Here is a 13,907-nt window from a genome sequence, read left to right as displayed (position 1 = left end):
TTTGGTATGGCAGTGGAAGAGATTAACAGTTTACACGTTGTATATTTCTTCCCTCATAATTAGATTTATTTCACTTTTTGTTTGGTTCCAGGCTTACAAACTGTTCTAGTTCATCACAAGTCTGGAACTACTGCTATCTCTGCAACTGCAACAGGATACCAACAGTCTCATCTCAAGGCAGCTAAAGTAAAATCACCGGTACTCAGAATTTTTTTTGTCACTGTTTCCCCAAGATGTTTAATATATCGTTTCTGTGCGTTTATTTCCTCAGTGCGTAGTCATCTAAAAATAGGAAGCTCCAGAAATAGTGCTGAAGACAGATTAATAACACTAGATCTTCTAACGTTGATGGCTTTTCTTGTATTCTTTGGGATTTTTTCCCCTCTCCATGCTGTTCTACTATCAATATAGAATATCTCCAATTTTTTTCTTTTTCTTCATTGTGATGTTTGGGCATAATTACAGACTATCGTTTCATTTTGTTTTGATTCAGTCTTTAGCAAATTGGTGAAGCTCTGCTGTTTGTGCTGTAACTTACTGACAGTTATTAGGTTATAGGGATCATACTTTACCACCTGAGATACTTGACTTGGTATCTGTTCTCTTACGAAGTTATAGTAAGGGTACCTGGTGTTCTTCAATCATTTTGTAATTTTCTGTACTCTGCTTTTTTAAAGCAATATTCAATATTCTTTCTTATGTTTAGAGATAACTGGAAACATGAATCTCAAACTTACTCTCAGATTCAGGGGTACTTGTTTTATTTCACTGTGGAATTTATGCGTGCAAAATGGTCCTAGAGTTCTCTTAACATTCTTGTCTTTGTGTATGGGGAGGAATCCTTTTGCTGGTTGAAAAGTAGCTGTCAGCATAATTTCTACTATGGTTACCATGGGCTTATGTGGTGTTTGTGTAAATTAAATGACTGTTTTTTTTTCAGATGTATTAGAAGCAGTCTGCTATGTTCTCTTTTCAAAACTATCCATACTTATGGTTTTTTTCTTAGAAAAACTCAAAAATCTAATAGATGGTATATTAAGATGTCTTAATCACTGTTCCCTGTTTAAGTGGAACAGCCATTATCTCATTAGGGAAAGATAACATCCTTTCTACATTAAGGAAATTATTCTACTAATAAGGTGAAATGGGTACATAATACTAACTTCCTCTAAAAAGCATTTTCCCATTCTAGGCTAATGTTACAAATGAATGATTGGTATGCATCTGGTCCAGTGTTTATGTATTATATAAAAGAGAGAATTTATTTTGGTTGCTTGCTAGAAAGAATCCTAAAAAGATATTGAAATAGAAGAAAATATTTCTCTGTACTTGATTGTCCTGCATGAACTTAAAACATGTCTCTGGGTTAATATCCTATCAGTATATATCACACATGGTTAATTGATCCTGCTAGGTCTAGAATGCATAGGCCTTCATTTGTTGGCTTGGACAAAGATGCAGAATTTGACAGCACGTTCTAAAAATGACTGGAGATGTAGAAGAAATCTTGCAGCTGAACTAATGGTTTGATCTTTTGGACATTCTGTTAACAGAAACTTTTCCAGATCTGACTCTTTGTTCATCTGCTTTAAGAATCCTTTCTTGCATGTACAAGATACTTGCACTGTTTTTTAGGGTTTTTTTTGTTTGCTATAGCACATGGTAAATGGAATTATTTCTTTCAGTATGAATCTCTTCTACCAGTGTCTGCCACCATTGAACTGATATTAGTGGAAGATGTAAAAGTCAGCCCTACTGATGTCTCCATTTACAATCATCCTGACGTTCAAGTAAGGAATTATTCTACTGCTTATTTAATTGAGGGAGGAAAGCATCAAGAATTATGACATGTAGGTTTTAGCAAAGTGCTAGGAAGATGCACAATCTTATTTTGGGTGCTTCTCTTTTTTTCTTTCTCTTTGCAGGCAGAGCTATTCATCAAAGAAGGTTCTGGATATTTTTTCATCAATACAAGTGTTGCAAGTGTTGTCAGTGTGGCTCTTGAGGAAACTCAAGGTATTGTTTTGGTGAGTGAAGTAACCTCTTTTTGGCAGTCTGAATATTTGATTGTTTCTTTTCCATGTCCTTTTTGGTATTGGAAGGGATAACCTCTAACCCATAATAAAGAGCTTACAGGAATTGAACAAGGTTACAGATCTTCTACAAAGCTAACAATGTCTGTCTGATGCTCGCACTAATATATTGGTTCCATTCTTTTTATGTTTACATGATTTTACTCTTTTACTAGAGATGTCAGAAATCTCTCGCTTGCACTTGAGGCAAATAAATGTACTGAGGTTTGATTTTTAACGTGTCCAATTTTTGTTAAGGAGTAAATACAATTAACTACAGCAAAATACTACAATGGTGCAATTCTGTATTCTAGAGCAGAAAGAAGGCTTGTGTATGGAGTGGACAAAAATGTGATCACATAGCTTTTATCCCAACAGTAAGGATAGTTGCATGATAGACATGCTGTATTTCAGCCCACTGGCGACCTACACAATTGTTCACAGCTATCTGTCCAGTTCAGCTATACTTGTTTTCTATAAGCATATAAAATAATAGTAATGCATCAGAACTATTGCAGCTCTGTAAGTTGTCTATGTAGCACTTGATTGTGTGTGTGTGTGTGTGTGTATATATATATATGTATATATATTATTTGAGCTCCTTATCAGGAGTTGTAGTTGAACTACATATTTGTATGAAGCGTAAAATGCGTCTCTTGTCACATCTTGCTGCTCTGGTGAAATGAATTTGATTTGTAATACAGACAAGTGTGTGTCTGGCAGTTTCCAAGAAATAATTAACTGCCTTTTCTGTTTTACTGCCTTACATAAGGAGTAGTGAGATATCTGGGAGTATCCAAACTGACGCATACTCACAAAAAATTTACCTTTATATGAGTTTGACCTCAAATACTTGAAAATAATAGTGAAAACTATGAAAGAAATCAAGATCCATCTTTGTGGAAGTGAGATTAGAATCTATAAATCAAGCTTGTGTAAACTTTAATAACTATCTTTATTTTAATAAAGAGAGAAATTTGTAGATGCTGGGGATAGGGGCTCTGCCAATAGCTATGAGGGCTGCTCCAGAACCAGTGCCTCCTATTTTTTATCCACAGTGTCAGAGGCAGATGTGGGTAATTTGGCAGTACAAGTTGAACCTTCCCAACAATATCATTACATTTTGTTGCTGTGAGACAGATAGCAGCAGAGGGGGGCAGTCTGACAGAATGGCATCTGACATGAAAGCGTGTCTGAAGCAAATGGATGGAATTGAATTCCTCTGTGCAAAAAAAAAAAAGACACCTACTACTGACATTCATTAAATTGTTTGAGCGTTGATGGGGACCAAGCAGTGGATGTGAGCACAGGAAGGGGTGGGTGGTGAGTTTTATCGGTAGTGACAGTGGGTTGCCTCCACTGGTGCAGATGTTTAAGACCATGGTGTATGGGCTCTTCTTCATTGCTGTTAAAAATGCAGAGCTAATAATTGTTACTGTTAGAAAAATACTGTTTTTGTAGCTGGGAGTATGCTCTATGAAATCATGTTATTGTTCTCTTGTATCTGTTGCAGTTTTCATGGAAATAAGTAAGAGATGTTACTTTTGGAGCAACCTACATACAGATGTCATTCCTGTACATATATATGTTCGACAATTATCTTACATCAACTTGAGAGTTTTCCCTGTATCAGATAGTTTCATAAACAATACTCAAAGAGATCTAAGAAAAGAATAATGGGCTAGGGTAACACCAACTGTAGACTCAAGTTATATACTGCAAGCTCCATTTGTTTTACAGAATTCAATATCCTGGTTTCGTAGAAAGAAGTAGTTGCTGAAGTGTGTGATGGAAGCTTACCATGCTTGGGTTTAGAAGCAGGACTTTGTATGTTCTGTGTCATCATTCTACTCTGTTATTCCAATTCTCATTCTGCACCTTCCTCATTACTGACCATTTTCTAATCCATGTGGCTTAGATAGGCAGTGAATGAATCTGTGGTATGCATCTGCCACAGCTGAGATTCGGACAAGAATCTTTGCACTAACAGTTGCAGCTAGAGGAAGTTGTTTTGGTACAGTAGTGCAACATATATATGTTTTGTGTTTACAAGATGAAAGGCAGTATCAAATTGTTCTTTACCCATTGCGATACTGCAGTTAGACATTCCTGATTGCGTGAACTCTGTATGAATAATAATAGGACAAAATTATCTAGAACTGTTATCTGAAAAGGTAATTTGTACCTTCGGTGATTCTGGAATATGTGCTTGTAGGGTGGTGCTTCTGAACCCTTCAGATTATGCCAGCCTTCTATCCAGTTCAGGGTGATTTGCTATCAAGCACGTCATTCTGATTTTGTAATATCTATTAGAGTTGCATTCTGATCTCCCTATTTCATTTTTTACAAACTTCTCTGCTAGAAGATGCAATTAAAATGCAGTTATGCTTGACTTAATCTCAGCCCAGGGTATGAGATGCATTGTAAAGTGAACAACAATAAAACTGTCTATTTGGATTGTAGAATTCATTAGACAAGAAATGAAAATGGTGCAGATTATTTGGAAGAATTCTTTATAAATTTATCAACAAATATATTTGTACTTCACAAGATAAATTAGTTGTGAAGTGATAAGGGGGACTTTTTTCATTGTTTGAGAGTATGGAAAGTATTATCAAAAATATTTTGATTGTCTCTGGTGTAATGTGGGAATATTTTCAGAAGTCATTCTGGCACACAGATGTGGAAAAATAGATGAGATAAACTTATTTTTCTGTATTTTATACAATGTTTAAATTCTCAGTACTTTTTCAGTCACCTCTCCCTCCCAGGGAGGTTGTGCTTTAAGCAGTGCTTTAACTGATGTGTGTGTGATCAAAGCTCCTGAGCTTAAGTAAGGGAACAGTTCTGGCAAGATAGGCTTTGGGAAGTACTAAATGAGATTGATTTAACTGCCTGTCAGATATGGGGAGAGAATCTTAATTAATAATAGTCTTAAAATTAAAAAACCCAAAAACCTGGAGTATGAATGAATCTCTTAGGAAGCAATATTAGTGCTGTACAGGAGGCATAGTCTCTAACCCTAAGTCTTTTTCAGATCATTTTGTTTCTCAATCTTTTAGGATAAAAGGTTTTATCCTTTATTATTCTTTAGGATAATAACAGGATGGCAGACGTGTTTCTAGATGAAAATTCTTTAATTCAATTGCTGCCTAGAAGGCATTTATACTAGCTCAGTTGTATGATACTGGTTAAATGTGTTTTAGTTCTTCAGCGGAAGAATTATCTGCGTTGAAGTCTTGGAGGGTTCTGCATCAAACTGCTTCTGCCCTAAAAGGAAAAAAAAATTGTTCTACAAATGACAGGTAAATGAAAGTAAGAACTGCTATAACAGAATTTTCTTTTGGTTGCAGGTGCATCCTCTGCTTCCAGGGTCAGTGACTGTAATGGTTCATGATTTGTGTTTGGCTTTTCCTGCACCAGCCAAAGCTGAAGTTTATGTCTCTGATATACAGGAACTGTATGTCCGAGTGGTTGACAAGGTTAGTATCTTTGAACCAGTGTTAACAGCTGATCCGGATTGCCGTGATTCCTTGTGCAGATCGTGAGCATAAAGCTAAGAAGTGTACAAGGTGATACTGTGTGGTGGGTACTGTGGTCCTCTACTATAACTGTATGACCTTAGAGAAATAGTTTTATCTCCCTGTACCTACTTCTTCCTCCAAATTTATCATTTTATAAGTCTTTCAGAGTATCATGTGTCTCCTACTTCATATTCAGTGCAGCTACAATCTCAACTTTTGCCTTTACACGTCAATGTTAATTCATAATTTATATGAACACACTGATTTACATTTCCTGTTGTTTGAAATGCATGAGAGCTGTTCTTTTAGGAGTATATTTTGCCCCAAGATCATTTTCTGTATGTCACGCTTTGAAAATGAACAGCAAAAAAATGTCCACCTCACTTTACTTGCCAGCTTCAGTGTGTCTTATACAAAATAAGTGCTGATATTTCTGGATGTTTTAATTATGTCCTTGCCAACTGAAAGACCTGAATTCATTTATTTAATTTGACAGTAAGTGTAGCTGACAGGAATTATTCTTTAAAATCAGCAGGAATCTGACCTTTGGGTCTTCTCTCTAATGCTCTATTAAAAGTGTAATATGAAAGAAAAGAACATATATACCTATAAATAAGAATTATTTTTAAAGTGGTTAGGAAGAGAAATGACTGGATTTGCCTGTATTTCAGGTGGAGATTGGAAAAACAGTTAAGGCTTTCATCAGAGTTCTGGATGACTCTAAGAAACCTTTTCTGGCTAAATACTTTGCTGTCATGGATCTGAAACTAAGAGCAGCATCCCAGATTGTTTCACTTGTGTAAGTTCATGGGTTTTTTCCTATTAATCTGTAAAAGTTTGCAGGAAGAATAAGCGAAAAATTAGTCAAGTTACTGTCTTAGATTTACAGTAGCATACAGTTACTGATTAGTGTTTTGATGATGTGATCATTTCAAAGGTTGTGTTTCACCAGTAGACCTTCAAAGTTTTGATTATCTGCTAGATGTCTTTAAAGTAATTGTTAGGAAAATTGCCTCAGTTAACCCTCTGAGTCTTGTTGGTTGATGCATGAAGCTGTGTTCGTATGCTATAACATCTCATGGAGCCTCAAGCATCTTGGAAGCAGTGACTTTGTAAATCATGTCAGATAAAATACTGCGCTTGTGGAGACTTTTAGTTGTATAGCTCATTCTGTCTGCTTGTTCTGAACAGGTAGGTTAAATGCTCATTTTCTAGGAGCTTCCTTTCAAGCTCAAAACACAATGATAAAAATCACAAAAAAAGTTTTCTTGGACAGTTGAATTTTAACATTCAAATCAGTAAAACAAGCTTTCCACTTAGTATGGAGAAGTGTGTGTGTGTGTGTGTGTATACATTATGCAGCACTGCCTGGCTGTATCCATCTCACTCCATTAAAGGGTGTCAAAGTATGTATTTGAAGCCTGTGCCACTATTGCATGTACCTGTCAAATTGTTAGTGGGTTCCCTGACTGAGTTTTGGCCTATACCATCTAATGATCTTATGTCACTTTCATTTCAAGTATTTCATTTTAAGAAGAAATACAGGCTATAAAGAGCTGTTTCCTGTAACTGTGACAGTTGTATAGATGATACATAATTTTGCCTAACATATAGTCACGTCATAATTCTTATGATAATGCTGGTATGTAGTAAATAAGTCTTTTGCATTTGTTATTCATATAATTTATTCAGTGAACTTATCTATTTTAATATTTATTCGCTACAGCCCACTTGGTGAAGCCCTTGATGACCATACTGCTGCTTTCCTAGTGCACGGGATAGCCATAGGTCAGACTAGTCTTACTGCATCTGTTGCTGACAGAAGAGGACAAAGAATCAATTCTGCTCCACAACAGATTGAAGTAAATAATTTCAGATTAAATATGTCTGTTTAAAAAACAAAACAAAAACCTATGTTAGCACAGGAATATTGTCACTGATGTATTGTATAATGATTATTTTGCCAGACTAATCTATTCTGCCCAGAAATTACTTTCTAGTCTGTTTCTGATTTTGGTGCCTTTCTACTGCAAGTGATGAGTTAAGTTTCTGCATGCTCAATTTACTGTAATTAAGCAAATAGAGAGACAGTTTTACACTAGTGAATATATAATGTTTTGTGAAATAATTTGATCAAAAGAGCATGAACACATGTATTCATTTTTTTTTTTCCTTTTTGAGGTCTTTCCACCATTTAGATTACTGCCAAGAAAAGTGACCCTAATTATAGGAGCCATGATTCAGGTAAAGCATCTTCTAGTATATTTTCTTTCCTTTGCTATTTTTATTTTAAAATAAAAGTATGCAATTTATTTTTTTCAGGAGTAGATGTTTGACTTTGCAATTTACATTGCATATTTACATTGAGTGCTCTTCCCAAGCAGAAAGCAGTTTATCTGTGACCCTCCATCCACATGGCTGTATTACTGGATCAAAGATTTTGTATTCGTTTGTGTCGAGAGTGTAAGCTCTTTCAGTGTTGAATACCAGGAGGGTGTTAGTAAACCTATCACCTGTATGAAATTAAGCATAGTAGGATAGTTGTTCAAACAAACACGGAGCTGCACTATATCATGTGATGTGGAGAGAAAGTGTATTTTTTTTCTTAACTTATCTGGACTGTCCCACTATACAGAGCATCCAGTCCATTTTTACCGTTTAGCTTCACATACTTCCCAGTCCAACATTATGGATGAACCAGTGTGCAGAGAAAATGAGCTCAGAGATTCTCTGGGAATGTTTGGACAGCCTTTTACTGAAGATTTTGTGGTGCTGAACAGGAAAAGATGTTGCATTGTGATGTTTATCAGAACAAATACTTGATGAATAACTTTAGTTGGTTTGTATGCTTTTATTTATAGATCACTTCAGAAGGAGGCCCTCAACCTCAATCCAACATCATTTTCTCCATCAGTGATGAGAAGATTGCATCAGTGAACAGCACTGGACTCATCAGAGGAGTGGCAATAGGGAATGGGACAGTAACAGGAGTGGTGCAAGCTGTTGATGCAGAGACAGGGAAGCTTGTTGTGGTGTCCCAGGTGATTTTTTTTTTTATGACACTGTTTGGGCCTGGAAAAGTCTCTAACTCATTAATTTGGTTGAGAAGGGGCAAATAGTCTTTTTGCATTAATATTGTCATCTTCTGTATTTTCCTGAATTTTCATCTCCCTAGGGAAACTACTGTTTCTTACTACCTGGCATGTGAATTTATATATTTGCTGACACAAGGGATACCTTGAACAGATAGCTAAAGGCTAAGTCTTCCTGTACTTAGATTTAAAGTTCTACCAGTATCCCAAAGAGATGTTAACAATGGTATGTTTGATACGTGTGGACTTGAAAAACTCATTTAACGAAATCTTTCTAAAACAGCAGAATGCTGTCCTTTCCTTATATTTTAGCTGCATCTTGTTAGTAGATGTCAGAAGGTGACTTTCCTGAGGAATCTGTTGTCTCTTAAGCTGAGGATGGGCTGTGGAAAATGTTATCATCTTGTGTTGCAGTTTAAATCCATCTACAGAGTTCAAGCATTGAATCCCTGAGTTGTACCTATGTCTGTGTCCTTGCAATTTGCTACTACCTGAGCGTGCAGGAGCTGTCAAGCAGACCAATAAGGAATACAAGTCCCTTGGACTAGCATGACATTCAGAAGGGTAGCTGGGACAGAGCTCGTGGCTCTTTATTTGAGGTCTGCTGTAGAGGGGTGCTGCTGCTGCAAAACTGCTACTTGAAAGATGTTGCCTAGAGGAGATAAAGTAACAAAAAACCAAAAGCCATGTACATATACATACCTACACACGTGTCCTCTGTCGTGCAGGATCAGCAGTCTGCCCTGATGTTTGTCTGGAAGTGGGATGTACTTAACTTAAATCTTTTACTCAGTGAAGGCCAGATCTGACTTTTCCTCCACAGCTTACTATAGGAATAAAAATCTATCAGGAATATCAGGATATGTGAAGAGAAGACATCAGAATGCCATATATATCATACTTTTATTCTTATTATCCTTGCTGCTGTTTTCTGTTCTCATTTGCTTCTCAATCTGTTGATGTCTTGTTTATTTGTTTGGTTTTGTTTATCTGCTGTGATTATTCATCCTTCTCCCAGTAACAACTATAGTCACTAGCTGTCTGTCACCTCAGCTCCATCATTCATCATGTCAGGAGCTTTGAGCAGAGTGATGACTCTGTTTTGGTTAATTTAGGTGGTATTTTTAAGTACCTCTCAATTTACCAAGAAGGTAATTCTTTCATAGTCTTTTATAACCTTCTGTCTTGTGTTCTTCTGAATTTTTTTTTTTTGCAATAAATCACATGACGAGAGTGATTAGATAATAACAAATCAGCAATTAGATCTTGAAATCTAGTTCACATTTAATAAATGCTTAAAATGCCTCTCTTCTTCCCTTTTAGGATAAAGTGGAAGTTGAAGTAGTGCAGTTGACAGCTGTTAGAATTCGAGCACCAATTACACGTATGAAAACTGGAACACAGGTCAGTTGATTTATGATTAGCTTGTATTGCCTTGATCAAAGAAGTAGAAAACATGAGCGTATGGCTTAACTAAGGTGAAGTGATTTGGTGCTACAAATGGAACAAATAGATGTACTAATTTTCCATCAGAAAAGATTTGTACTTGTGTTTTGTAGAGCAGGTGGCAAATGAGAGAATGGTGGTCATTCAAATTTTCTGCGTGGTATACCCTTGCAATGCATATATAGCTGAAAAATTTTATAAGCACTACCATATCTTGATCAATTAATTTTAAGTTTAATGGCTTGCTCTGTGCAGGTTTAGTTGTCATCTTAGAATTACCTAAGAAAGTGATTTCTCTGTTTCTAGATGCCAGTTTATGTGATGGGCATCACCAGTAGTCAGACACCTTTTTCGTTTGGCAATGCAGTACCAGGATTAACTTTCCACTGGTCTGTCACAAAGAGGGATACTCTGGATGTAAAGACAAGACACAGTGAGGTAATGTGTGTATGTGTGTGTCTGTCCACAGTCGTATGTATGTGTATCTTGGGAAAAGGAAACTGCTACATAATGGGAATTGAGAGAACATTACTGCTCAAAACAAAGGGCTGTTGTTGGTACTGGGTGTGATCCTTCCTCTATTATCAACATCAACTCTTTCCATGAGTAAAATTTTAATCACTTTCTCCTGTCCAAGGCTTCTTTTCAGCTTCCTGCAAAATATAACTTTGCAATGGATGTTTATGGCAGAGTAAAGGGAAGAACAGGCCTGAAAGTTGTTGTGAAAGTCCTTGACCCTGCAGCCAACCAGTTTTACAACATGGCAAGAGAACTGTCTGATGAAATCCAAATTCAGGTACGATGATGTGATATAATTCTTTAATGTATATTTCAGAGCTGAATTAAAGTCTATGTTTGAAGCCGGGAATTTGAAATACAGAGGTGTAGTTTTGACTTTGTTTTATCTTTGAGTCCTTACTGTTGTTTTATACTTTGCCTTTATTTGGAAAATTGCAAGTTCCCCAGTTGCTTGCAGGTTTCTGCACTGAACTACCACATACCGACATATTGCCTGAATGAAATTCACAAGTTAGTTTCTGGTCTCGAACACCGGAAATTGAGATGATTTGTGTTTTGCAGTTAAGCAGTGTTATTATAGCTGGATGAAAACCTTGGTTCTGTAGTACCTCTCTGCATGCTACTACCATTTATGTATAGTGCTTACTTGTATGTCTGTACAAGAATGTTAATTTGAATCAGGAGTCATTTCCTGAAATTAATCTCCTGGTTGTTCCCACTTAAGGTGCTTTGAAGAGCAGTTTCAGAGTATGTGAAGTGGATTTCTATAGAAAAGCTGAAGGATGTGTTTGAGGAGGTCTTTGTACCCCTGTGGACGTTGCATCTATGGGATCAGATTAGGGATAGTCTCAAGTAGTCTGGGTGAATGTGGGGTCTCAAACACTGCTTCATTTGACAAATATGCTTTGTTGCTCATACTGCTTGATAGTGTTAGTAGAACCATAGAAATAAATGGTCTTCAGAATAATATGCAGAAGATACTGTGTATCTCATTCTCAAATAGTCACAGTATGTGTAAGGTTATAGAGGTTGGTGAGTTCTTGTTTTGTCTTTTTGTTGTTCTGAAGATGAAATAAATGGAACTAATGACTTGCTGTGTACAGCAGTAGGCTAAAGTGCTTTTTATATTCCAGGTATTCGAAAAACTTCATCTAGTCACTCCAGAAGTAGAAACAGAACAGATCTTAATGTCACCAAATTCCTTTATTAAACTTCAGACAAACAGGTGAGAGAATTTTTCATACTCTGATTTGTGTCATCAGTTTATCAAAACTAGCAATTCTGTTCAAAATAACTTCTGCTCTTTCAATCTATTAAAAAGGTACTGCAGTACATCCATATAGTACACAACTTATCTGACAATGAATAAAACATTTCTGTACTCTTGGTCTTTGTCAAATCTTGTACTTGTTAGATTGTAGTTTGATTTTTTTTTTTCAATATTTGAGGCTTCTAGATGCTTATTTTAAAAGAAGCAGAGCCAGAAAGCAGTAGCGTGCTTTCCCTAGAGTTTTTATGGGCAATCAAGGCTTTATGGAAAATAGTTTTATGTATTTCTTGCACTGAGGCTGTGATTGGATTTTTGACATGAAAATGTCTTTTTCAAATGAGATGCCTTTATATAGTTCATTTTCAGGCTCGTTTCAGGCTTAATATTTGGTTACTTTTCAAAGCAATTTTCTGATTAATTCATGATTAAGTTGCTAGACAGCAGTTCTTAAATTTTTGTCCTGTTATCTCCATTATCTACTGTTACAGCCCCTATGTCTAAATTCTGCCATCAAAAAGAATTGCCCTTTTGCCAAGAAAAGGGCAACAGAAATACAGTTTGAATGCTAGGCTTCCTAGGATAGAGTATTTCTATCTGAATGGTGGAGCTTGGGACTAAAATGAAAATAATTATTACAGCATTTCAGAACTTGTGATGTTATACTCAAAAGCAGCTGGTGTCTCAGAATGCCAACCACTGAGGTTTTTGTATATGCTCACTTTATTAATATGCAAATACCACGTTGGAAGTTATTCCGGAAATTAACCTTGTCGGCAAAACCGTTTCCTGGAAGCTGATGAGATCTACTTAATCATGTCCCTGACTTTATCTCTAATACCAGCATTGACCCTGCCTCTAAATACTGTTTGCAGAAGATCACTGCTGGAGCTGGATGCAGCAGCCCTAGCCGATATTATTTGGAATCGTGTTTGCATCAAGGAATGTCCGCTGCCATGCAGTACTGTCAGCAACTAGATTTCAATATGCTCCTAAACGCATATGAAACTTCTACCAACTGAGCTTGAATCAGAGCTGGAAGTTTTCTTTCTTTGATTAGAGTGTTCTCAACTCTTATTGCAAAGATATGGAAAAACAGATATCACTTAGGTCTGTCTTAGATTTGCGTAACATATTGGTGTAATTTGGGGTTTTGCTTACTTGTGGAAGTTCTCAGTTTTTGTTGTTGTTTTCTCTTGTCTTTTGCAAGTTTGATTAATTTATGTTTTCTTTTCCTTAAGGGATCGAGTGGCTTCACTGAGTTACCGTGTCCTGGATGGCCCAGATAAAGTGCCTGTTGTAAAAATTGATGAGAGAGGTTTCCTTAACTCTGGGTCTTTAATAGGTTCATCTACAATGGAAGTAATTTCACAAGAATCATTTGGGATCAATCAGACCATTGTAGCTGCTGTTAAGGTACTGTTTTTCTCTTTCTCTTGGCTAGAGTCAAACTGATTTAGTTTTCTGTTATAGTTTTTATTACTGCAGTAGAGTCAGTAAACTGTATACTTTATATTTTTCAAAATTGAAATCTAAAGTAGAGCAATTAATAGTCAGCTGTGGGCTTTGAAAAGAGTTTACAAGCTAGGTAAGTAAAGATTGAATCTCAGCAAGTTCTTAAATACTGTATGTGTTACCAGAAGGCCTTTGTGTACATATGCCTTAAAAGGTCTGTCTGTCTTTAAATATATATATATATATATATATATATATATATATATATATATATATATATATATAATCTTAGAAGGTTGATCACTATAGAGGATTTTTTAAAAGAAAAAATTGCTGCTGTCATAAGCATACATTTGGTATTACATGAAAAGGGTGGCTATCTGGGTGATGGTTATGAATATGACATGTCTTACAAAACACGTGATACCTAGATTTTCTAGATATCAGATGTAACTGTGCAGCTCCAAAACATGGCTTTCTCTGCTGCTTCCCAGCAATACAGATTTTGCACAGGGAGATACTCTGCATGAGA

General features: G+C 36.2%; 1 protein-coding gene across 3 annotated transcripts in view; it reads left to right on the top strand.

Annotated features, from left to right (window-relative positions):
- Positions 1 to 13,907, top strand: part of NUP210 (nucleoporin 210) — a 59,789-nt gene that overhangs the window by 32,139 nt on the left and 13,743 nt on the right. Inside the window, exons 18-30 of one of the 3 annotated variants that reach the window (XM_015293448.4) lie at positions 92 to 186; positions 1,686 to 1,790; positions 1,926 to 2,027; positions 5,426 to 5,554; positions 6,268 to 6,395; positions 7,323 to 7,458; positions 7,778 to 7,840; positions 8,458 to 8,637; positions 10,012 to 10,092; positions 10,441 to 10,572; positions 10,772 to 10,930; positions 11,787 to 11,878; positions 13,162 to 13,336. In XM_015293448.4, the coding sequence (XP_015148934.2) occupies positions 92 to 186; positions 1,686 to 1,790; positions 1,926 to 2,027; positions 5,426 to 5,554; positions 6,268 to 6,395; positions 7,323 to 7,458; positions 7,778 to 7,840; positions 8,458 to 8,637; positions 10,012 to 10,092; positions 10,441 to 10,572; positions 10,772 to 10,930; positions 11,787 to 11,878; positions 13,162 to 13,336 (1,577 nt within the window). Of the gene's footprint in view, positions 1 to 91; positions 199 to 1,685; positions 1,791 to 1,925; positions 2,028 to 5,425; positions 5,555 to 6,267; positions 6,396 to 7,322; positions 7,459 to 7,777; positions 7,841 to 8,457; positions 8,638 to 10,011; positions 10,093 to 10,440; positions 10,573 to 10,771; positions 10,931 to 11,786; positions 11,879 to 13,161; positions 13,337 to 13,907 lie in introns of all 3 variants that reach the window. The other 2 variants (XM_414320.8, XM_025154545.3) reach the window with 2 other exon arrangements.

The sequence above is a fragment of the Gallus gallus genome, chromosome 12 (genome assembly GCF_016699485.2).
Source record: "Gallus gallus isolate bGalGal1 chromosome 12, bGalGal1.mat.broiler.GRCg7b, whole genome shotgun sequence".
In the NCBI taxonomy this organism is placed as follows: Eukaryota; Metazoa; Chordata; class Aves; order Galliformes; family Phasianidae; genus Gallus; species Gallus gallus.
This window is presented reverse-complemented; position numbering and strand designations above follow the sequence as displayed.